The 24,962-nt window shown below is 32.0% G+C and overlaps 5 protein-coding genes across 5 annotated transcripts; 2 read left to right on the forward strand and 3 right to left on the reverse strand.

Moving 5' to 3' along the window:
- Nucleotides 1–4,095: 4,095 nt before the first annotated feature.
- On the forward strand, nucleotides 4,096–10,830 carry HELRODRAFT_169447 (hypothetical protein; the record flags this gene model as incomplete). The annotated part of the gene is made up of 14 exons (XM_009015254.1): nucleotides 4,096–4,160; nucleotides 5,041–5,215; nucleotides 5,365–5,412; nucleotides 5,712–5,898; nucleotides 6,121–6,222; nucleotides 6,326–6,405; nucleotides 6,625–6,700; nucleotides 6,907–7,099; nucleotides 7,398–7,573; nucleotides 7,730–7,854; nucleotides 8,019–8,688; nucleotides 9,050–9,235; nucleotides 9,335–9,468; nucleotides 10,330–10,830. The coding sequence occupies 14 exons, from the start codon at nucleotides 4,096–4,098 to the stop codon at nucleotides 10,828–10,830; spliced, it is 2,718 nt and encodes a 905-aa protein (XP_009013502.1).
- A 147-nt stretch (nucleotides 10,831–10,977) lies between these two features.
- On the forward strand, nucleotides 10,978–11,793 carry HELRODRAFT_169448 (hypothetical protein; the record flags this gene model as incomplete). The annotated part of the gene is made up of 4 exons (XM_009015255.1): nucleotides 10,978–11,034; nucleotides 11,280–11,477; nucleotides 11,548–11,634; nucleotides 11,698–11,793. 4 exons carry the CDS (start codon nucleotides 10,978–10,980, stop codon nucleotides 11,791–11,793), a joined length of 438 nt encoding a protein of 145 aa, XP_009013503.1.
- Nucleotides 11,794–13,648: 1,855 nt separating this feature from the next.
- On the reverse strand, nucleotides 13,649–14,584 carry HELRODRAFT_169449 (hypothetical protein; the record flags this gene model as incomplete). The annotated part of the gene is made up of 4 exons (XM_009015256.1): nucleotides 13,649–13,720; nucleotides 13,819–13,924; nucleotides 14,101–14,126; nucleotides 14,315–14,584. 4 exons carry the CDS (start codon nucleotides 14,582–14,584, stop codon nucleotides 13,649–13,651), a joined length of 474 nt encoding a protein of 157 aa, XP_009013504.1.
- A 795-nt stretch (nucleotides 14,585–15,379) lies between these two features.
- On the reverse strand, nucleotides 15,380–17,506 carry HELRODRAFT_169450 (hypothetical protein; the record flags this gene model as incomplete). Its single annotated transcript, XM_009015257.1, has 5 exons — nucleotides 15,380–15,414; nucleotides 15,908–15,975; nucleotides 16,688–16,773; nucleotides 17,046–17,234; nucleotides 17,369–17,506. 5 exons carry the CDS (start codon nucleotides 17,504–17,506, stop codon nucleotides 15,380–15,382), a joined length of 516 nt encoding a protein of 171 aa, XP_009013505.1.
- Nucleotides 17,507–19,083: 1,577 nt separating this feature from the next.
- HELRODRAFT_169451 (hypothetical protein) lies at nucleotides 19,084–23,412 on the reverse strand (the record flags this gene model as incomplete). The annotated part of the gene is made up of 2 exons (XM_009015258.1): nucleotides 19,084–22,488; nucleotides 23,296–23,412. 2 exons carry the CDS (start codon nucleotides 23,410–23,412, stop codon nucleotides 19,084–19,086), a joined length of 3,522 nt encoding a protein of 1,173 aa, XP_009013506.1.
- Between the last annotated feature and the right edge of the window lie 1,550 nt (nucleotides 23,413–24,962).

Below are 24,962 nucleotides of genomic sequence, written 5' to 3' on the forward strand. Positions count from 1 at the left end.
TACGTTTTGAAATACTCATCATCGCCATCATCGCCGTCTTCATTGGCATCACTCTTTTTCTCACTCATCGTAATCGTTGTTATCATCTTTGTCACCTTTTTTTTCATACTCAACGTTATCAATATTTCTAATTTCATGTATTTTAAAGAGAATAAATTGCTGTTACTAACTGAAAAATTTTCTTTCCAAACGGAAGCACGTTTCAACTGGGGAATGGTGATATCAAAATACAATGATTATGATGACAATGACGATGATAATAATGATAACAAGATGACAAAATTGAGTGAATGTTGACGACGACGACGATGATGATGACGGTGATGAAGAACAAGATGATGGTAGACCACATAAAGTTGAAAGCAGATGTGCAGATTTGTGTCTACAAAGGATGCATGATGATGATGATGACGATGAAGACGACGATGAGGATAATAGCAATAAAAATAATGATAATAACAATAGTGATGAGGATAAAGGATGTTGATAACGATAATAATGAGCTGCAACAGTTACATTAGAGCTAAAAATGAAGTTAATAATATAGAGTATAATGTTGATGATGACAATTAAAAGTGTTAACTAAGTAAGTATAGATGATGATTTGACGATGAGGATAATAGATATGATAAGTACATACAAACAGCGTTGATGATGAGGATGGCGAGATGATGTCGTTACTCAGTTACGTACACACACATAGCTGCATAGACATACGCTCGCTCGTTAGTCATCACTTCGTTATCATATCACCACGGCCATCAATCATAATCATCTTCACCTTACCAACTATCGTCATTTTGTTTCATATATCATCATCAGACTATCAACATCAACATTATTATTATTATTATTACTACTCGTTTTCACCTCTTCATCATCACCGTCTTCTCTCTCATCAGAATTTTTCAAAAGTACGGTACACAAAAATATCACTTTTTAATAACTTTTTTATTCATCAGAATGTAACATCAATGAAATATTGTGTTTTTTTTTCAGAATCAAACACTTCCATGATTTGCAGCTTGTTTTGATGATAATAAAAACGAGTTGCATCTAGCAATGAACGTGAACAAACTTTTCCACCAATACTTCCAATACTGCTCATCTTGTCGTTAACTCTAAGAACTGTAAATGATAATAAAGTAGTAATACTGGTGACGATTTACAAACTGCTAATCAAAGATAAACCTTCACATTGTTAAGTTATAGTTTTTATGTTTTTTCTATACTATAACTTTCTCACTCTCACTTTCTTTCTCTTTTTTCTTTCTTTCCCAACATTTAAACTTTCCCCAGCCTGACTTTGTTGATGGCTGTGACGGTTGCGCCTAGTTGTCAAACAATGTTTCAGGATCTGCTGGGTAGGTAATCAACTTTGGGATCAATCTCATCAAAATAATAGATGTTATTAAGTATGTTAACGGAATTAACCCAAGAATATGAGTTTTTGAGCGCCACATCCAAATACGTGCTAAACAGTTTGGATGGGTATATATTATACAGATTTATTCCGATTAATTCATCATGTTATGTCATGTTTTGTCACTTTATCTAAATCTCTCATTTTCAAATTTAACATTTGTCTACTGCTATTTGTTAATAGTAGAAATTGAAATTACAAAAAGTAGCTCAGAATACTGCAAATACTAAAATAACATTAATATTAATTACTGCTGCTACTACCTAGCGCTCCGATGGTTACTCATTCATCGCGACTGGTGATCGATCGATGTGAAATCTTTCTCATCAGCTAACACATGTTTGTCAGCATCATTCGTGTCTATCTTTGCTATTATATTTATAAGTTTTCTTCATTATTCTTATTATTTTTATTATTATATGATATTTTTATACATTATAACTTTATTTCTTGTTGTAAGACTTGACAGTTTTTGTATTATCATTGTTCTAATTAACAGTTTCTAATTCTACTTTATATTATTCTTATTATTACAATTGCAATTTTATTGCTATTATTTAGTTATCAATTTGTTATTATTATTATTATTTGCAGCTGAATAAATTTGCCCACTTTTGCATATATACGTACATAGTTACATCATATGCAGCGTGTGTGCGCGTGTGTGTGTGTGTATGTGTGGGTAGCGTGTGTGTGTGCGTACTGTACACGTGTGTTTGTGCGTGCACACAATATCGGCAATCATTTTTAAATCAAACCATTGCTGTGCATGACAAGGTACTTACTGCTCACAATTAACCAGAGTTACTTGTTTTTTAAATGATATTTTACTTCACTTTATAACGAATATTATTCGTTGATTTCAGGAAATTTTTATTTGAATAGTTTTCAAAAGCGCTCTGGTTTCGTCTACATTTCGCAAGTGCAGGATATTATACCGAATCTGAATCTACCACCACAACCACCAAGAAGAAGAAGAAGCTTTCAATCCAGTAACATCGGCTTCAAAACAACTTCATCGAGATATCTCATTAGTTTACGTGAGTCTTTAGAGTTGATTGTTGGCTTTTAAAATTACAATCACGTTATTGTTGGAAGTAACGCTGCTGGCCACAAGTTGATGACGTGTCTGTTTCTTAATTCACACTTTAAGTTTCGATACGTTATTTCGATAATTGTGTAACAATTTTGTTGGTGAATTATTTTGAATTTAAAGCATCTATGGCAACTCAATGGCAGATTAATTTTAATATTTAATAATAATAATTTTACATCGTTAAAGCTAACACAGAGTGCCAAACAACCACTTTCACTGTCATCTTGATTTTTATCCGCAATCCTGGGTTGGTCAATGTTTTTTAATTAAAAAAATTCTTTTTAAAAATTATTCATTTAAAAACTTAGAAAAATTTGCTTGATTTCTTTTTTAACAATTTTTAATTTAAAAATAATTAATTTAAAATACTAATTTAATGAATGATCGTCCAATGTTGTAATAAAAATATTGCACTGCAATACCAACCCATATAATGATATTTAAGGCATGCATTTGACTTTGCATCAAGTAATGATAACGTAACACAATGTAAAATAAGCGGACTGAAGACCAAAAGTTCATTGTAATATCAAAAAATATTTAAAATAAAACGTATAATAATAACTTTAACTACAAAACTAATCCGAATTAATGAAAAAAATCTGGACAAAAGAATTAAAAATGAAGAAGATTCTGATAGCAGTGGTCCTAATCTGCCTGGTTATCCTCCTCCTTCCCACGCACTGCCCCACCGAAGATGGTTCCTGGCTACCAGCGTTCCTTCATTTGGGCAGCCACCAGAAAGCCCTGGCCGCTTTCCTACTAGGTAATTTTTTATTTTTCTAGATTTTTAATTTTTTTGGATTTTTTTTTCTGTATTTCAAAAATGTATTAACACACACATTGTACCTTTTTTCTTCATTCATTTTTAGGTATAATAACAATGGGCCTGATAACACTTTGGTGACAGTAGTATAAACGGTCCTTTCAAAACGGATAGATTGGAAAAGGAGAATAATAAGTAAATGGCTGATTTCTAAGAAAATGAATGAATATATGAACGAATGGATAAATAAATGAGCAGACAGATAAATGGAAACCTTTTGATCCCTTGTGATGTTACGGTTATAAAAAATTGAGTAATTGAAAACAGCATACTACTCTTGAGAGAAACTATTCCAAAGTTATGCGATGGTCTTACGATGGATTCATCGGGCGAATCCATAGCATCTTATTTGTTGTTTTGAATAAATAAGATGTGCTGTTGTAAATAGCGGTTTCATATTTTTCATGCTATATTCTTTTTATTATATTTCAAATTTTATTCAATGTGGCTGTGAATTTAGAATGTAGTTCAAAGTTTCATAATTGCCTTTTAGTTTTTGTAGCTTTTTCGTTTTTTTATTGAAAAAATATTTTTATTCATGTTTTTGTGATTTATTGAAAATTGTAAAACTAAAATCTTTTACGGCTGGATGAAAAGTGGCATGGGGAATAGCAATTGACCTGAACAATTTCAAATCGTGTTTTTTATCTTCCCGGCTCAGCCGATTGCTTGAATGAAAATAATGTTGACACCAGGGTTGTCATTCCTTCCTTGGTATGTAGGTAGGGCTTGTCTTGTCTTTAACCAAGAATGGCAGCATCAGGAACATGTTTTCTCCATCAGTTCATACTTTCTCCAGTTTACATCATGAACAGGTTGGCTATATCGAGTATTTAATATGAAAGTAGGTAGGGTACAACGTAGAAACCTGTTATAAAGTAGCTAGATAAACAGATGTTTGAGTTTTAATTATGCAGCAACGACCAAAGTATATCAAGGCAACTGAGTCGTACGCCCGTTTTTGCTGAAAAATCAATACCAACATTAAAAAGTATTAAAGCTGTGCTATATTTAAAAATATTTATTTTATATCAATTAGATTAGGTGCTTTTCTGCATATAACCAAATTATTGAATGAATGGGATAAAGATATATGCAAATATGCATATAAATAAACTTATTAACTAGAAGATGTTAGCCTTATTTTTGGGTGGAATTAGAATTTTTTGATGAATAGTGCTGGTGCATCTCCACTTGTTGCCATGGTTACGTTTATGTTCAAAAAGTTAACAATAGTTCTGAAATTTTTGGAATGGATGCTTGTTGATTGATAGCAACTAAAATAATCGTCATAATTGCTGTTCGTTAAATGGAAGAAAGTTTATCAAAAAAGACTATGTTTAATTTTATACAAAATAAAGACAACATAGATAGCTTTTTTATTTTATTTATTATTTTATTATTTAATTAAATTTTAATTTAATTAGCATGTGTATTCTAAATTAGAATAATACTATTATTTGATTATTTGCGACGTTGCTAACCACAATCAGCTAAGCTAAACAAGGAAACCAATTAATGTCGTTATGTGCTATTTTATTGTTTTTTGAATAAATGAAACTTTTACTAATTTTTTTTATTTAGTAGAAAAAAAATAAAATTTAATTTCGTTGTTATCCATTGGTCCAGTAAAAATAAAATTATAATATATCTAACAATCGTTTTTCGTTTATAAAATTTTAAATTAAATTCCAGTGAAATAACAATCGATAAGATGCCTTCAACAGATAATAATAATAATATTAATGTTAATGATAATAATAATAGTAATAACATTTGCATTATAAAAAATGGTACCTCTCCTCAATTGAAGATGAAATCACAAATTGTCAAGAACTTCAAACTTGATTTTGATTTGCCTGTTCAAAATGTAAAAAAATTTAACTTTCTATAGAGATAAGTTTTATAAATTAAAATAAGAAACTTTAAAAAATTCCATTTTAAATTTTTATTGTGTATTAAATTAAATTGATACAAATGACAGCATTTAATCATATTATTTTATTTTAAATTTCCAAGGTTTATACATTTGAAGAAATATTAGATTTGATGACTAATGATCATTCAGTAAGTTTCTACTATCTATGATTGTAAAGTAAATAATTAATAAATAATGATAGTTGAAGCTTATTTGTTTAACAAAACAATTTTCATAGGGAACACTTTACGAAAGACAATTGTATACAATTCATAAAACTTTGAAATGTTATTCTAAAGGATTTGTTAGTACATCTTGCCTTTGTCACCTTCACACACTCATACTCAAATACACACACGTCTATGTAATATATACATGTATATGTATGTATTTACAAACAAATATACATATATAGTATAATGAATATTTTCAATTGAATAATTCATAGTACTTGAAAGACTTAACCGTTCTATTTAAAATCGTAAATGAGTGCAACAACAAACTGCACCACTACCCACAATTCATGGAAGCCTTGGCCGAAATCATAAACATTTGTCGTTTGCCCTTTCTCATGACCTTGACCTCCGATGAACTGACCTTCAAAAAAATTGCTATTGAGTGCATAGAACAACTTGGTCAGTTTTCAAAAGCGGTTTTACAGATCGATAGTTTGTGCATTTTATGTTTGTTTTGATTGGTTCTAAGTACTCAGTGAGAGGTTTATAATTTTTTTCTCTCAATCAAATGGCTTTTGTAGTTCAGTTAAATTGGTTATTATCGTTAGTATGGATTTTGCATGGTAATCGAATTGGGCTCATTGAAATTTTACTATTTATGGACGAATATGTTACTGAAAGGCTACTTGATGAGATTTCATGACGACCACTTCATCTCACACATCTGCTTCTCGTTGAACGGGCTCTACAACTCATCCAATGCCAAAGAACCACCTTTCAACAGTATTTAAACATATTTGATCACCTTTTAATAAACTTTTCCATGACAATATCGTTTATTTACAATTAAAATAATTGTCTGGATGTTGTAAAATAATTTTTCCAGTAGAAGGAGTGAAGCAGACAACAGAACGCTACAACAGGATGCTGATGGATGAGAGTGATCTGGCTGAATCAGTTGCCAAGGTTTCGTAAATTGTTTTAACCATTTGTTTGGCTGTGAAGTAGGTAGGTAGGTTGGTTGGCCGGTTGTTTGGTTGGTCGGTTAGTCCCTCAGTCGGTCAGTGGTCGATTGGTTTATTAGTTGTTTGTTTGATCAGCTGTTTGATTGATGGAAGGGTCAGTTTTCAGCAACACTTTACTTATGAATGATATGAAAATAACTTCTTTTCGATGGATGAACAGTTTATGTTGAACATGAGAGAGAATGATGACCTCATCTTGGCTGTCCTTACGCTCACCAACTCCATCTCCCAGTCAGGTTGGCATCTCTACTTTAATTTCAAAAAATTTTTTATTTTAGACGATTCTATTTATTTATTTATTTACTGCTATTTCTGTTATCTTTTATTCAAAATATTGTTTCAACATTTTATTATTATCATTTATTTTTTGTTACTAATGTTTTCATTTTATTCATTTTAAATTGTACTACTTGAAATCAAGTAAATAAATATTAAACGACAGAATGTAACAGCCTCAAAATGTTGCAATCTGACGTCATTCCCATTCTGTGCAACTTCTTCAAAACAGCTCTTGAAAATCCCAGCAGGAAGAAATCTCGAATTGTCTTCTTGAGTGTTGGAGTTCTCTTGAACTTGGCAGAGTTTGGACCATCAGCCATTATGTCCCAACAGTTCATGAACACCCAATGCCTTTCGTTAGTCCTATTCAATTAAAAAAGGTCATAAGGTCAATTACACTCTTTCCAGGTTCGGTGAAATCAGCGACATGCGATCAGCGTATACGAATACATGCTAAACGACGCATCACACGCGAAGCACGTGACAGGCGGGAATATTTTTGTCATACTCGAACCCGGTCACTGCACAACAGCAACAGGCGACCTTAACCACCAGGCCATCACGCCTTCCAAATGGACTATTCAGTCAATCGACCGATAATTTACGGGCAGACCAACATTTTAAATGGCCAACGGTCACATTACAACAACTCAGGAACTTGCGTGAATGTACAGTTCAGTACCTGCTGCAGTCGTACAGTGTGCAGGACAAGCAACTTCGTAATGATCTCATCAGTCTAGTCTCCATGCTACTGACCAAGTGTTGCAACGTGCCCCTCGTTGAAATGGGGTTCGTTAAGATGCTCACCCTCTTTGCTACCTTTCAAGAAGGTGGTTGCATTGCATTTGTTGTTTGTTGATTCAATATCAAAAGATTGATCGAATTAATTAGTCAGTTTTAAACTGCTGTCGTTTATTATATTTTTGAATATTTCACACACATACACACACACGCACACACGCCCACACACACATACATCGGTACAGTGAAGTCACACAACCTTCTTGTGAAGCACATGAAGCTGTATTGTGACGAGAACGAGGATTACGAACTGAAGCTGCTACTCATTGACATCATCATGCTGATGATTAAAATTCCTGGAGTTGTTAAGGTTTAATCATCTCATCGTGATCATTATTGTCATCCACATTATTGTAATTAACATAATCACCGTCACAATCTCGAACGAATGAACAGTAGTTAATCACATCATCACCACCATCATCATAACACCATCTTCAGCATCACCATCTTCATCGTCACTAACCATCTCAGGTCTACAGAGAATGCAATTTGATCCAATGCTTGTTGTGCTACGCTAACAACCCGTGCGGTAGGGATTTGTTTCTTGCTTGCCCTCAAAACAACCACCACGGAAATAATAATAGCATCATGAATAATGTGAATAATAATAACAACATGAAAAATGTTAATAATAAAAACAATAATAAAAACAATAATTATAATGGATGTAATTGTAGAATTAAAAATAACCATAACATATTTAATAGTATTAACATGACAACAAGTGGTAATAGCAATAATAATTCCAACAACAATGATAGTGTACGAATTTGTGACAAAAACCCAAACAACATCGCCACTCATTGTATGGACAGCCTGTGCAACAACCTTGATGCATTAAACACAGACAACTTCTTCAGCAAACATCAGACGGTAACTAACTTCTCTGTGGACAAATATTCTCCAAAAAATATGCAACACCATCAACTACAACATCAACTAAAACAACGACCAACAACGACAATGTCTCAATCTCGTGTTCTGCAGCCACGACTTGCATGGAACGCGCAACAATTCAAAGAAATACAACAACTCTCTCTGCTCGCCCTCTCCCAAGTTGGACCCTTGATGCTCGATGATGTCGTTGCTTGTCACCTGATCCAAGCTGTGTTGCACACTATGTACACTTGCATCAACAGACGTAAGTTGTCGTTAAATGCTTAAATTGAAAGTGAAAGCAGGGGGTGCCTCAGTTGGCACATGAAAGTTGAATCTCAACGACTTTCTCTAGCCTTATGATGCGGTGCTGACCGCTGGCTTGAACGTGTACCATACATACCAATGTGTGTGCACGGCCTTTGTTTGATAGAAATTTTAATTTGCTACTAAGGAAAAAAGTAATGATTTTGTCGGAGTTGTATTTAAAAAGTGATAATGATAATAAAATTATATTAGCTCAATAATCTCAGATTGATTGAATTTATTTACGTTCTAAATATTGAAGATTAAGCGCTAATTAAATTATCATGCAACAACCTAATCCAATGCATTCTTCTTTTCAGCTATTTGCTCCTGTTGTGAGTTCATGTGTGGTTGCAGCACTGAACATTTTGACTTACAAAACACTTTGATGCTTGATAAACGTCTACTGAAACGTTGCACAACAATTTTGCACAACTTGCTGCTGACGAGATATCAGAAAGTTCTTGATGAGTTCATTTGTTGCGGAGGGATGAACCTCCTTCTCTGTATGTACCAACAGTCACTTTTTTGAAGATTTTTCACCAATTTTTATTAGTTTACTCTAATTGTCGCTATCCACCCACTCATTCATTCCTTCATTAAAGGTATGCTGAGATATTTGCACAGCCAAGTAACCACGTTTGATGAAACACTGCAACTTGATAAGATGATAGTATCAACGCAGTCGGACATGTTCATGATACTATCATTCTCTTGCTATGGTAGCAAACAGAACAAAGTTGTTATTTTCGCTTTTTTCCAAATCAATTCATAATCTTTCTATGTATGTGCACATTCATTGATTGATTTTTAATGAGTTATTTTGGGGACATATTTATTATCACTAAATTTTTATAAATAAAAGATGTTGATTAAATTAGTCACGTGATTATTTCAGTTGATGTTTGGTGACAAAGGGGTTCAAACTATATTGACGTACATGAAGATGGACATAAGATTGTTGAATGCTTGCTTGGATCATTTCAATCTGCTTGTTGCAATAATCAATTGTTTATGGTTTGTGTTTATTTTTAATAAAACATCTTTGGCTATGTTTAAAATCAACATCAATTTTATTTCTTTGGTAAGATTTGGTATGGTATCAGCATGTGTGTGTGACAATGGAAATGAAATGTTTGTTTTTCATAGGACAGTTGTTATTGATGACACTACATTGGAAGAATACTTCTTTCAACAAAATGGCGTCCATCAGTTGCTAGATCTGTTACATGTTTGTTTCATTACATTTATATAGTTTTCATATCCTGTATCAACTAATTTATTAATAGATAACTCAACGTTAATGTTGACTGATGTGGCACTGCTTATTTAAGCGGCAGGCTACTTGCGGTCAATTCTCAAAACCGATTTTTAACTTATGATCGATTGAGAAATGTCATCCGCAAGTGAATATTATTTTTGAAATTTTTAAATCCATCTTATATTTATTTTAAAATATATCTTCACTTTAATATACCTGAAAGGCCATCTTTTGAACTTTTTAAATAAATTTTATGTTACGATTATCATCGACATCGTGAACATCGAATACCGGTGTAATGATATCAACCGATCATAATCAGTATATCATCATAAATAGAACGCACCGCACTCACTGAGGAACCAGATACTCGGCTGTTTATGCGACCTCACTGAGAACCCAGACAGTCTGGAACATCTCACCACCTGGACATTCGACCACAGCCACAACGACGATGGCTGCTCAGGCACCGACGGCGCCGTTGAAAATATGAAATACACCAGCAGCAGCAGCTTCAACAGGAACTTAGACAACGAAGTAGCTGGCATGAGTGATTTGGATGCACTATGTAAAAGAAAACAGTACAAATGTCAAATGACCTTGACCCATTTGTTGTGTGATCTCTGGAGACAGGAGGAAGCTAAACTTGGAGTGATCAGAGATGACTTGGGAGTCGTCCTTAGTAATGTTTTTTTAATTTTGTCAGTTTTTGATGTCATTTTATTGAATAATTGCGGGTGCAATATTTCAAGACAAACAGTCGCCATTGGCTACAAAGAGTCAACTGGATCAACCTTTAATCAAACAACCAGCCAGCCAAATGAGCTGTTCAATCGTTGATGTTTTTGAAAATTACAGAGCGAAGATATATGCACTCTTTCGAAAAATAGGTGTTTTTTGTTTCGCCCTATTCATGAATAAATGCTAAAGAATTCAATAAAATTTTTGACTTATCGACATAAACAAGGATATCCCGCATACCCCGAGATGTGCAACGAAGACCAAATAACAATGGTTGTCATCCAGCATTACATGGATTGCAAGGTCCTGAGTTTGTGACCACCATTCAAAATTCGTTTATTTACACAATAAATAACGGCTTGAATTAATCTCGTTGGACTTTTTCGTTTAATGACTGCGATGTAACGCAATATTTCATTGCAGTTTTTTCTTACTATTCACTCTTCAGAAGTCAGAAGCATCAATCAATATCAATGTTACTATGTAATGTAATGTTGAATGTAATTAATTGATAGAAAATGATATGTACTGAACGTACTGCTGTCTAGGAGTCAGAAGTAATGAAGGAGGTGATGGAGGAGTTATCAGAGGAAGGCACACAACCGATCGGTCCTGATGGTGAAGCCATGCACCTGGTCATGAGCATCATCGACATGAAACACGATCGACTAATCAGAGAGCAGAAAACTCTGGTGGAATGCATAAAGGACAGGGATGCGTGGCAGGAGGAACTCTACTACGACGAGGTGCTACAATTATCGTGGAATATATAATCAACATTCTTACTGACTTTTGTAACTATTCAATCATCTGAAGTTGAGAAGATTGAAATGTGACGAAGATAAAGTGAAGATGCAGTTCAATGAGATGTTACTGAGGACGTCTAATCACGACGAACTGAAAGTACATTCGCCATTACTTAAAACTTACTTACATCATTGACGTAATTTTGATTTTTCACATAAGAAATCAAAGGAAGCTAAGAGAGGCGAATCGATGAAAAAAAAGAACTACAAGGCTCTCAATGATGATTATGACAGATTGAACATCACTGTTAGTTGAGTGAATTTTGTTGTAAAATTTCTTAAAAGTAAAAAGTTGCGAATCATCAATATAACAGAAACATAATTTCTGTTGAGTAAATAGTTAGAAATGTATGATTTAATAAAATACAATGTAGATAACAAAATATTCACACTCAACTAAAGTATAATTAATTAAATTTCAGACGTTTTGTGGAAGGAACATTCAAATGATGAATCGTCCATGAAAGGATAGCCATCAATTACTTTAATGCATATATTAATTTTTAAAATTCATTTTGTTTACATTACATGAGCAATATACAATATATATATATAACCTAATTAATTTATGTATATATATATATATATATATATATAATATATATATATATATATGACTGTCAGAAATGCAATTATTGATGAAAATCATAGCATGTTCGGCGTTAGTTAACTTCTAATTTAACTAAATCGGAAAATTAAATTGGAAGTTAACTAACGCAGAACATGCTGTGATTTTCATAAATAATATATACATATGTACATATATATATATATATACACACATAAAAAAATTAATTATTGAATTATTTAATCAAATTTAAATGCTAACCTGTGATTTGTTGCAATGATTAAAAAATTCTAAACCTATAAATTGTAGCTTACATTTTATTAATAAAATTGGCGTATGTTCGTTGAAAAAAATAAAAATAAAGATATTTATATATGTATTATTAAATTATTCGCAAATAATGGTCTCACATGATCCAACAACGAAACATTTAGTATGAAAATCGCGCGGAGATTAATTAGAATGCAATCATTATATGCTAAATAAATCAGATCTACTTTATGTAAAATTTAGTCCAGCCATTTGATCGTAAGTCAAAAAAAGTCACTGACTGATAACTTTCTTTATTAGTAGAAAAATAAAAAACATAACAATGATAATATCGTCGTCATCATCATTGACATTACCATCCTAATTCTCGTTATGCTGAATAAATTGTGGTCATTCACTGCGTATAAACAGTATAAAATGTTGCACCAGTTGGAGTTGAAATAAAATATCGTAATAAAAATAATTTATAACAAGAATCAATTAACCTCTTCCAAAATATGATACATTAATAATAATTATCCTTTTGCAATCTAGACTAGTGACGATGAAAAAATATTTTCATTACAAAACATTATTACTGAAACACGCACATGAACAATTTAATACTATGTTTATGATAAAATCGAATTAACAATATCTATATCAAATACAAAAATATATATGATGTGAGTTCCAATAAAGACGACATATTTGCCAAAACAAAAACAGTAATAAAATATAATCATGTAATTAGAATGTAATGTTTAGGGTGCACTGCAAGAAGCAAGCACATCTTCAATGACACGGACAACGGACAAACTCTTAACATACTATCAGCATAATAATCTGTTCATTAAAATGGCTTCATGTTCATATGCTAAGTATATACACATTTCATTTCTGACACATAATTCAAAGCTGCTTTATAGCTATTGCCAATTTTTAAAAAATATAAAATGAAGAAGTTGAAAATTACAAATAGATGATGGAAATTTTGACAGAAATGAAAAACGCTTATATAAAATTATAAACAGATACACACAGACAAGACATAACTGTGTTTCAAATATGTTCAACTGACAAGTTTGTTGCTCACAAACAGTTATGATTGGAAAATGTATTAAAATGTCTGATTAGAAAAACACATTATGACTAGATTGTTATATTATGGAAAGGTAAAACCCATTTCAAATTTAAAACATGTAATCAAGAATGAAATTGAGAAAATAGAATTTGATAAAAAGCTAAAAAGATGGTCGATCTGAAAGCAGGTCATTGGATAAAATACAACATACTAGACATTATTGTTTGCATCTGAATTCTGAGATGTGAATTTTAATTTCATATGGTTCGCTGATCTGCTCATCTGAAAATAATCATTTCAAAAGGTTTAAACCATTGATTCATTAATTTTATTTGAAATGTAGTGTTTAGAAATAAATAAAATGTTTCAATTTGGCCCACTTGTTGGTCTCGATCATCTTCAAGTAGGTCAGCTTGCAGTTGTGGTTCGTCATCTCCAGGGTCAAACTTGTAAAGAGGCATAAGATGATGGCGCAACCTGTTCAGTCTTTTCAGAAATTTTATGCAATAAATTACAAAGTAATCTATAATTCAATATATCCCAGAATTTATAAAAAATTAAAAAAATGAAGTTTACTTTCAAAGAGTATACTGACTATATAATATGTAAATATAATTATGAAGACTATCAAACATAACTAAAAAATAAACACCAAGACTCACTTGGCTCTTTTCATGATATAAGCAACCTGAAGTACGTTATTTGTTAAGTAATTTAAATTTGTAATGTAATGAATTACAATTAGATTAATTAGTATTGATTGATTGAGCAAAGCAATAAATAAACTAATTAAGTGTTATTTATAAATGAAAAAGAAACTCAATACATAAATAAAATTTAATGAATTTGAGGGCTAACTAAAACTAAAAAACTAACGAGAAATACAAGGGCCAGGACAAGAGAAATCATACAGAATGCTATGATGAAGTAGAGGAAGAAATGTGATGAATGTACAGGATTTTGCAGATCCACATTCGTTGAATTAGAATCAGGTTTGTAGCTTGGGACGATATAATCTGCATTTGAATTTCTGTTCTTCAGAGTTTTGTACGTAGATTCGTTCGTCATTGGATCTTCTTTTTCCACTGAAGAAAGCAGTCTAATGTTGACGTTTTCACCGTAAAACTGTTGGAAACTCAGTGTCATTATGATTTATTATTTAATACACAAATACATGCAAACATCAATCGGAAAACTAATTCCATTCACATCGTAGTTTTTTTTTATTAACAAACAGCCACCCGGCTAGTTAGGGGTAAAAACTGCTTTTTAAATAATAAATAAAAACCTAAGTCTCGTTCATTATTTACATTACATAAAATTACCGAACCAAAAAAGCGCAGAAAAATAAAAATTCAGGTTATAAATTTAAACTATTGAGAAAACTTATCTATTCATCACTTTATGAAAAAATTTAAAGTAGAACTTTTTTATAATAAAATTATTGAATATGGTATTTTTTATTTAACTAGTTTTTAAAATCTTTGAGAGCGATAAAAGCTAAACTGCGGTTTATTTGCGCGCCATTCCGTTGTGATGTTGACAACCTATTTCGGTTATTTGGATAATGGCTGTCCTAAACTGTTAGATTAAAATTTATTTATTCATTGTCCATTCTTTCATTGTGCATTGTTGTTCGTTTATTCTCTCATTGTTCATTGTCGTTCGTTCATCTCCGGCTTAGAATTTATTGTTTAGTAATTTAACCGCTTTTTTCATTCATGACTCTTTAATCTATAATTTAAATATAAATAAATAATAATCAACGCGTATGGTGCTTCAGTTTTATTCGTTTGTTTTTCTGGACGATGTTTTTTGTTCCGCTTTTAATGCCATTTCCGCAGTTTGAAAAAACCACATACCAATTTTAATAATCGGGCTTATTTATTGGTTGTTGGGAGTAATTAATAATACAATAATTATCAAACCGCCGTAAATTGCTTAGGATCGTTCATAGCTCTTTCCAAGTTTGACGACTTGGGGGTTTTGTTTTATTTTTGATGTGACAAAACGCGTTCACACGATTAAATAAAACAGGCGTTTATTGAATATATAATATATCATGAAATGTTCGCTCTGGCACTCAACTAAGTTTAGCTTAATTATTTTTTGACTTTTCGTATTTGTGTTAAACAGGTTAATGTTCTATTTGTACATAAATAAAAAAGCATTCTACAAATGATAAAATGCATGAAAACTAACGTCAAAAAGGGTTAATTAATTAATTAATTAATTAATTAATTAATTAATTGATTGATATATTAAAATTGACTTGTGTAAATGCAAATAGTTGATTGATGTAAGATATCGAAAGAGAAATAAGTCGCTGTATGATGTTGATTAGTATCACATACGTTTAATAATACTTTAGTTTTCTTTATTTATACAAATCAACAAATTTTCAATTTTTCGTGTGTGAATGGGCCATTCGGTAGCGTGTGTAAAATGAATCACTGTTGCAAAAGAAACCTGGAGGACACTCATCACACGTCATCTCTTCGGTTTCTATTTTTGAACATGCATCTTCATTATCCAGCCTACACGATTAAAAATATAAATATATATGTAAATATCTTATGTCAAAATTCAGATATTGGCGAGCGATACTTCTACTACTGCTCTATTATCTCGGCATCTTTATAACACGAATAAACTGGAAAGCCCTCGTACTAAATAACATCCCAAAACAGCGCATTTTATTAAAAATAACCCGTAAAATTGATAACGAATCCTAAAAAATGTAAAAATGAGAATGTCACTCAACTTAGGATTTTAGAATCAGAAGCTGTCTTTAATAAGACAAAAATTCAGGAATCAAGATACAACAAAAAAACAGATCACTAATAATTCGACAATTGATATATTGAGACAACAATATTTAAACTGGACAGATGACTAATAAAAATGGTGAACTGTCCTTACCTAAAATCAATCATTAACAAAGCTGACTCTTTATTAGTAACATATGTAAAATAAGAAATTGTGCTGACATTGGTCATTGAATCGAAATGTAATTGTGAGCGTTGTTTGAATAATAAACATTGCTTGAACTTGAGTAAACTAAACTATCTTAAAAAGACTTTAGTGAGAGCCATTGAAGAATAGAATTGTGTAGAATTTGATGACTCATCCCCTACTGATATTCGATATTAAAATATTTTTAAAATGTGGAAATTTTAAAACTTTATCTTAAAGCTGATTGATTTAGTTCAATAGAATTCACTGTGTGTAAAAATTGTGAACACTAACATTAATCCGAAATAGCACAAGATGTATGTAAGTTCGGCTTCCACGCTTTTGGCGCATTGAAATCCACTTCTGTCTTCGATGAATATCTATAATTTTTTTCATGCAATAACATAACCAGTTTTTTTATGTATGTTTAATGAATATCTGTAAATGCTTGAAGTAATGCCAATATGCCACAAATTCAATTAAAAAAGTCCCTAAACCGAACATATATATAATCCTCAAAAAATGTTTGCTCAATTGTTTTGAATAATCATTAAATGAAATAATTTTGAATGGACATTGGTTGTCAATAATTCGTTACGTTTGTTGTAAAAATTGTAATGCACAAGAAGGCAAAAACAATGAAAAGGATTACCTTGGGATGGAACACGCAACGTCTATCGAGACACTTGATGTATGTCCAGAAGGAGTCGGTGACCGAACTGCTCAAATCGTAATCAGTGCTTGTGTTCAATATCAAACCGCCCCTTCCGTACGAAATCTCTAATAATCCGTCGTCCACACTTAAGTAATAGGACATGTTGCTTATTGGTCCTTCGTGACGCTAACGACGAATGCAGTATAGTGTAGTGATATAATTATAATATCATATAATAGTTATAGTACGTACATGCCAGAGGTTATATAAATTTATTGTTGATCGGTTATTTAATAGTGGAATGAATATGACAATCTCACCATTGGAAAACCGGTTAGGTTCGTCATGATGTCCTGCATTAGTTCAACTTCATCAGGCGTTAAGTCGATACTGGCGACCAGAATGTTAACTTTGTAACAAACAAAAATGGAACAGATCAGCAAACAAATGTTCTTCATTACTTATTTATTTGGTAATTAATTCAATCTATAAGTTAACTGCAGGCTGCGTTGGGAAAATTAAGGATTGAATTTGTACAGTGGGATTAATTTTTATTCTAAATAGTTTGATAAATCAAATAAATGTTATGAAAGAAGTTTTAAATTATCAGCTGAATTATTATAATACAACATCAAAAACTTGTTGAAAACGACAAGCTTTGTGATTAACTTTTACTATTATTTGTGCATTTTTTTTAGAAATTTGCAAGAGGCGTGGTTTGTTTAGTTTTAATTTTGAAAGTACTGTCAAAGTACGAGGAGCAAATAAAACAATAACATATCTAACAAGCATCAGCATCTGCTTTTAGTGCTTACTCCCAATGAGTTGTTGTTTACAATTGTCTAGTCAGCTGTCTTGCATTTAAGCGCCTAAAATAAGCATCAGGGAATTTTTACACAGAACCAAAGAAAGTAAAACATTTTCTGCAGTAAAATCTTAAAAAACTTTGAATTTTCATTTTACGTTGTTCATGAAGAAGAAGTTAGAGAACCGGTTTTCTAAATTTTTTCAAAGAAACGTTTTTAAATTTATCAAGGAAGTAATCGTCGGCGGCGCTCCTAAACCAGAGTTTTTTTTATTTTAATTAATACTATAATTTTAAATTGTAGGGGTCTATTAAATTAAACAGAAGATTTGTTTTATCGAAAAAATGTTTAAAAGATATTGAGCGATGGTCTGTGTCAATGATTGTTAATGATTTATAAAAATTGTAAATGTATATATTTACAAAATTACCTTTTTAAATATTAAATGAAATATAAATTAATAACGATCATACGAACGACTTCATTAGCATTATCTTCATCGTCATCATCTTCATTGACGTTTCATCATCGTCATCATCTTCATTGACATTGTGTCATCATCAGCAAACAATTTTCAAATTTTGAACAACTCATGGAATACAATTGACAATCTCGTTACAACATGAATAACATCATCCACTGAATAAATTCATAAACTGCTTTGAAAGAAACATTCACTTACAATGCTTGTTGTTAGCTCATTTTATTATTTTTATTTTTAATACCGGCTGATCAAATTGCTAAACGAACCTAAACAAACATGCATAGGCATAAATAGCCATAAATAAGCAAACAATAATATATATCTCTTATTGTTTAACTTTTTTCTCATTGTTTTGTTTGTCCGCTAGAATTGAGTTGTGGTCGTTATTTATGACGATGAGGAATTTTATTTTTCAATTAAATTTAATGTTTTCATTTTGATCTTAAGTTTTTAAGGATTTTATCTAACTAATAATATAATGCTTCTCAATAAAGGTGCTTATTTTATTCACCACACAAAAAAAAACAAAGGACTATAGCGACTTTTTTTAGTTTTTAAGTCAGGATATAGTTACAGGGTAAAAAAAAACTAAAGCGTTTTTTAAAGTCAATAATATACACTGATTGTACGATCAAATATTAATTCATGCACGACTAGATAGAATTGGACTCCACAAAAGTGATTAAGACATGGAAGACAAACATGAATACAAATAAGGAAAGATCATACACAGCGTATTGTGACTTTAGTTCTTGATAATTCTTCTTGCGTAATAGGAGCAGCCGTTAAAAGATGTCTTATTGACGTGTGCTTCCAACAGACGCACCTCATCCAGCCGCGTGTACACCTCCGTTTTGTACTTGTGCGTGTGTGCAGGTGGGGGGTCTGGGTACTTTCTGGCTAGGTTGACGTCATCAACCACTGAGGTCTGGTTGGTGTTAGTGGTGTTGCTTACGTCAATTGTGTTGTTGATGTTGTTGTTGATGATGTTATTGCGTTTGGTGCTTAAATTGATTGACTTGATGTAGTTGTCTGAATGGTTGGTAATTATTTCCTTGTAGTGAACATTTGTATGTTCAATGCTGTTAATACGCTCCATGCTGGTGATTGTTGTTATGTTGTCGTTGTTGCTAATGTTTGTTGTATGTTGGAAAGATAGGTTGTTGTTGTTGTCTCTTTTATTTACCAAGATGCCGTTAATATTTGTTTGATTGAGAAGTTTTAAGCGTTTGTTAAAATCATCAACATGTATTAAATTTACGTAGTTGAAGTTAGGTGAAATGCTGTTGTTAATGTTTTTGTTGATGTTGTAGTTGTTGGTGTGAGTTTTGATAATGTTGCTGATGACAACCTGATTATCACTATGCCGATTGTCATTATCACCATCTTCCTCGTCATCTTGAACTTCATACGCACTATTATCATGACCACTTTGCAGCCATAGCAACGCGATGATTTCATTTTTCCGCTCGTTGAGTAGTTTCACTCGTTTCCTCAGCGCTCTTTCTATCAAAGTGCTCTTCAACAAGTCGTTGCACACTTTTGTCAGTTCCATTTTTAGGCTGTTGTACAGACAGGCTGTGTCCGCTAGGGCCTGAAGACTATCTGCGTTGTTGCTGGTCACGTGGTTTGCGTTGATGTTTGTCGTGTAGTTGTTCGTTTTTTTGCTTCCTGTGGCAATAAGTTTGTTAACATGTTTGTTGTTGTTGCACCGCTGAAATATGGTTTCAATATTTTCTATTGCACCGCCTTTGTCGTAGATCGCTGTGTTTGTTTGTCGTTGTTCAGCAATGTTGTCGTTTTCTCGCCTTTCATTTGAAGTGAAGTAATATACGTCATTGTCCACAGCGTTGTAACTATTGTCGTTGCGGCTCGTTAGGCAAAAATTTCCAGAGTTGCTATCGAAATGATGTGTCTTGCTTGTTGAAAATTTATTTTGATCACTGATGCCGTATAGCTCTTCTATATAACTCCTTTTTGTATCACTTTGCTTATTATTACTTCTTGCGTAATAGAGGTGATACTGATCGTAATCGTCAATTTCTGCTTTGGGAATGATGTTATATTGGACGTTAATGCTTGTGTTTGTCGCATGCACTGATGATGATGTTGCTACTGCTGCTGTTGCTTTTGTTGTTGCTGCTGTTGCTTCTGCTGTTGCTGCTGTTGATAATGATGCTGCTGATGATGACGACGATGATAATAAAAATGGTAATGAGTTTGACGAGGATGTTGATAATAATGTTTCCAATGTTGACGATGACGTTTCAGTTGTTATATTCTCCACTAGTCTCACATTTCCGACTGATGTGCCATGCAAGGAGTCTGCTGTTGTTTGCTGGCTGGCAGTTGTGTAATGTGTTGTTGCTGTGCTTACAGGTGATAGATTTTGGAAGTGATTATTAATATTATTATTATTGTTGTTGTTGCTATCACTATTATTATTATTATTGTTATTGTTACCATCATCATCATTATCATTGTTGGATATGATGGTGTTGTTATTATTATTTACGCTGCAATTTTTATTTTGAATTGTTTTCATTTCACCTCGTTTTTCATCTCCACCATCATCTCCATTATTACCATCATCGTCTTCTTCTTCTTCTTCCCTATCTTTCTCCATGTCATTGCATTCATTTTTTACTTTTCCATTATTTTCTAAGTTAATATAATATGTGAGTTGAGGTAATGCACTATTTAATAAATTTTTATAGCTGCAACGATCATTCGTCTCATCTTCTTCCTCATTCTCATCGTTATCATCACTGTCAGAAACATTTTCAACATGACTCCAGATATTATCATGAGTTCTTTTCAGCTGTGCAGCATTATCCGTTTTATGCCGTTTCCTTTTTATCTCGCCATCGCTATCAGCAGTGCTGCTGTTGTCGTCATCATCAGAATGACTTTTACATCGGCTGATTCCATCATCTTCAAAAACCTCAGCAGACCGTTTCATTCTTTTCTTTATTCTATTTTTAATTTCCTCCGCACGAACAAGTCGTTCGTAGAGTTGTTGTTTCTTGTTGAGTTTAGATGATGATGTTGTTGATGATGTTACTAGAGATGATGTTGTTGACGATGTTGTTGACGATATTGTTGACGATGTTGCTAGTAATGTTGTTGTTGAGTGGCGTTCGTTAAGTTGCAAAGTTTGTAGGGAAACAGTCGACGTTGAAGAAAGATTCATTCCGCTGGTCCGCTGGTTGGAAGAGTTCATGCAATTTGCCAGTGTGTTGTTTGGGTGGTGTTTGTTGATGAGATTGACAACGTTCGAACAATGTTCACTTTTTGGAGTATTGTTGTTGGAAATGATTTTGTCGTTGGTTTCTTGGTGTTTGTAGTTACTGATTGTGTGTTTGTTGTCACTGTGTACTTGACTGTTACTTTTCAAATTGTTTTCAGCAAGAAATTCGTATTTATCGAGTCCCGTTGGAACGCTGTTGGGTAAGCTGATACTTTTATTGTTAACGTTGTCTGTGCTACTAACGTGGTTTTTGTTTGTAACTTCCGTTGGCTCGAGCATTTTACTTCTTTCCTCGTTTGTTAGGTGACTTTCCGTTGGGTTTGTTTTGTTGGAAGAATTTAAGTACTTCATGTCATTGTTAGTTTCGTGACTTATTTTTGAATTTTCGAAGTTGTTGGATGCGCTGTTCAGTTTGTAAGCAAAATTATAGCTACTTGATTTGATATTATTTAAAGAATGATTTCCCGTTGATGAAAAATTTGCATTGATGTGTGTGTTTACATCTTTGTCCCTCTTTGTGTGGCAGCTATCAACGTTGGATTTGTTGTTGTTGCTGCTGTCGTTGCTGCTGTTGTAGTTGCTGTCGTTATAACTGTTTTGATTGCTCCCGGCATGACCGTTAGGGGTCTTAATGTTTGCTGCCTGTGTCTGATTAGTGACGAATCTACCGTAGCTCGTTGTGGTTGACGATGACGATGAAGAAGTTGATGATGACGTCGATGGGAAGGAAAATGTCGGTAAGTGTGGGTGTTTTTTGTGGCCGATGATTTGCTGCTGCTGTTGCAATTTGTTGATGATCTTCATGAATACGCTAAGGATAGAAAGTTTAAAAAATTGTACAAAAAAAATTAACTTCATCCTAACTTCAAACGTTTCATCATAAACAGCCTGTTGATTCAACTGAAGATTCCATAAAAAAATGATCCACACATACATTCGTGCATCCAGTCTGAAAACTCTCTACAAATTACTTCATCAAATTTTATTTTTGCACTCACTCACTAAAACCTGATGACTTACTTTTCAGAATTTTTCATTATGATTGATTTTATTAATCGTGCAGTTCAAAAAAATATTTTTCAGTAAATTTAAGATGAATAAAGAAAATTAATTAAGCGGACCATTCATGAGTGACTATTTTATCCAATATTACGTGATATATATGTGTATATATATATATATATATATATATATATATATATATATATATTATACATAGCAACCATGACAGGATAAACAAAACTTATATATATATATATATATATATATATATATATATATATAATATATATAGATATGTAAGTATGCGCGTGTGTATGTATCTTTAATTGTATGTTCAGTCAATCAGTTGTTGCTATATAACGCTTTTCTTGTTGCTATGGTGACGATCGCTTTGTTGTTTGAGATCAGTGTGTTTGCATATTTATGTGAATATGTGATCTTGTGTGTTAGGCAGCATGCATCCGTTGTCTGCTTCACGCACGTTGAATGTTGTAATACGTAATTGTTTAGAACTTGAGTTTTTATAGCTGAAATAATTTTGTTAACAGATGATAATGATCAATCAATAAATAATCCTTTTTCACAACTCATGTGACCTATGAGGTTGTAGATTTCCAAATCTATTCAATTTCGTCCAATTTTATTCAATTCAATATTTCCAGTCCATTTTACAATGTAACCTATTTTTATGTCAGGTCTTCTAACTTTTTCCTCATTTAAACAGATTTGAATAATCTGTAATCCAGTCTCTAGCAAAAATGTTTTCAATTTTCTAATTGATGTTATTCGAAGTGACCTGCTTTTTCCATATGCTTTCGCCATTATTTTGGTTTTTTAAGAGAATTGATTTACTTAAAATTATGTCATTTTCAATCTTCTTTTTATGCACCTTATTTTGTGTGTTTGAATGAATTGATAACTAATTGTCTTAAAAGTCCCATATTTCGTCCTTTTTTTGTCATCACCTTTCGAAACAACAACTCTTGCACTATAGTTTTAACATCAACCCTGAGCGTGCATCATTATTATCATATGGCCTTAATTCTGCCTTCCACAAATATATAAGATTCACCATAAATATCGGTCATCGATCATTTCGTCAACAATCGTTTTGTCTAAATTCATTTTGTCTAAAATCTTTCTATCTGAAGCTAAATTGGTTTCGCATTTATTTTGTTAGTTTAATATTAATTTTTTTCTAATTTGTTTTGTCTGAATTTATTTCGCTTAACTCACGCGTCTCTAAAAGACATTAGATTTAAAATAAAATTGAAGTTTAGTTTAAAATAAATTTTAAAATATTGATATTAATTTAATAATATTTGGATGTAACTTCTTAGGACTAGAATAAAAATCAGACAAAATGAGGTTAAGCTACACTGGATTATAAACAATGAAATAAACACAAGTTTACACTAGGCGACTCAAATTTAAACAACAAAAATTTAGACAAAATAAATTAAAGAAAATAAGTTTAGACGAAATGACTAGGGTCTAAAATATCTACCGCGAATAACTTCTATGAATATTATACAAATGACCCATTCAAAAACTTTTTCCGTATTTTGCACTTCTCCATCAATAGTTGATTAAAAGATTTATTTAAAAAAATTATTCATCACTCGATTATATTTTTTTTGTGAAAAAATTTGTCATTTTTGGTTAATTTTTATGATATTCTGGTCTGCAACGACAATTTTATCTTTTTCTTCAAATTCTTTCATTGATGTATGAGTTTTCACCGAACAAAACCAGCATTCTACCTTAAGCCAATGAAATTTTGTTTGAATAATGAAAATTTATTTCCCTAAGTTGGATTTTACAATCATAACTCAAACAGGCAGCTCGAAGAAAAAAGATTTTTTTCAATGATTGATATATAAGATACAAAAAATACAAAGATGAGGACGACGATTTCAATTAAAATATAACAAATTAACTGTGAACAAGAGTGTGATTAGGACAATGACGCAACCACGACGAGAACAGCGTTATTTAAATGGAAGGTCTTTAAAACAATCGATGATGATTCAGTGTAATTTCAAAGCAGCAAGTGGAATTAATAACAACAATAATGACGATGATGATGTTGACGACGGTGATGCACGCACGTAGCCGCAATATTACTGCTACATTAATAATGCGATGATAATCGCATTTCATTAATGTACAGTTTGAAATGTGTGAAAAATTATTTAGACAACTGCTGTTTACCCTACGTTTTATTGCACTGTTAAGCTACATTTTCAATGTTAAAATGATGAAACTATCACAACAACTGATGTGAATTTTAATAATTTTTGGTATAATTTTTATTAAATGGCACAGTTTTAATGAAAAATTATTTGCAGATGTAATGACAACAATTAAAA

The sequence above is a fragment of the Helobdella robusta genome, assembly GCF_000326865.2.
Source record: "Helobdella robusta unplaced genomic scaffold HELROscaffold_15, whole genome shotgun sequence".
Classification (NCBI taxonomy): Eukaryota; Metazoa; Annelida; class Clitellata; order Rhynchobdellida; family Glossiphoniidae; genus Helobdella; species Helobdella robusta.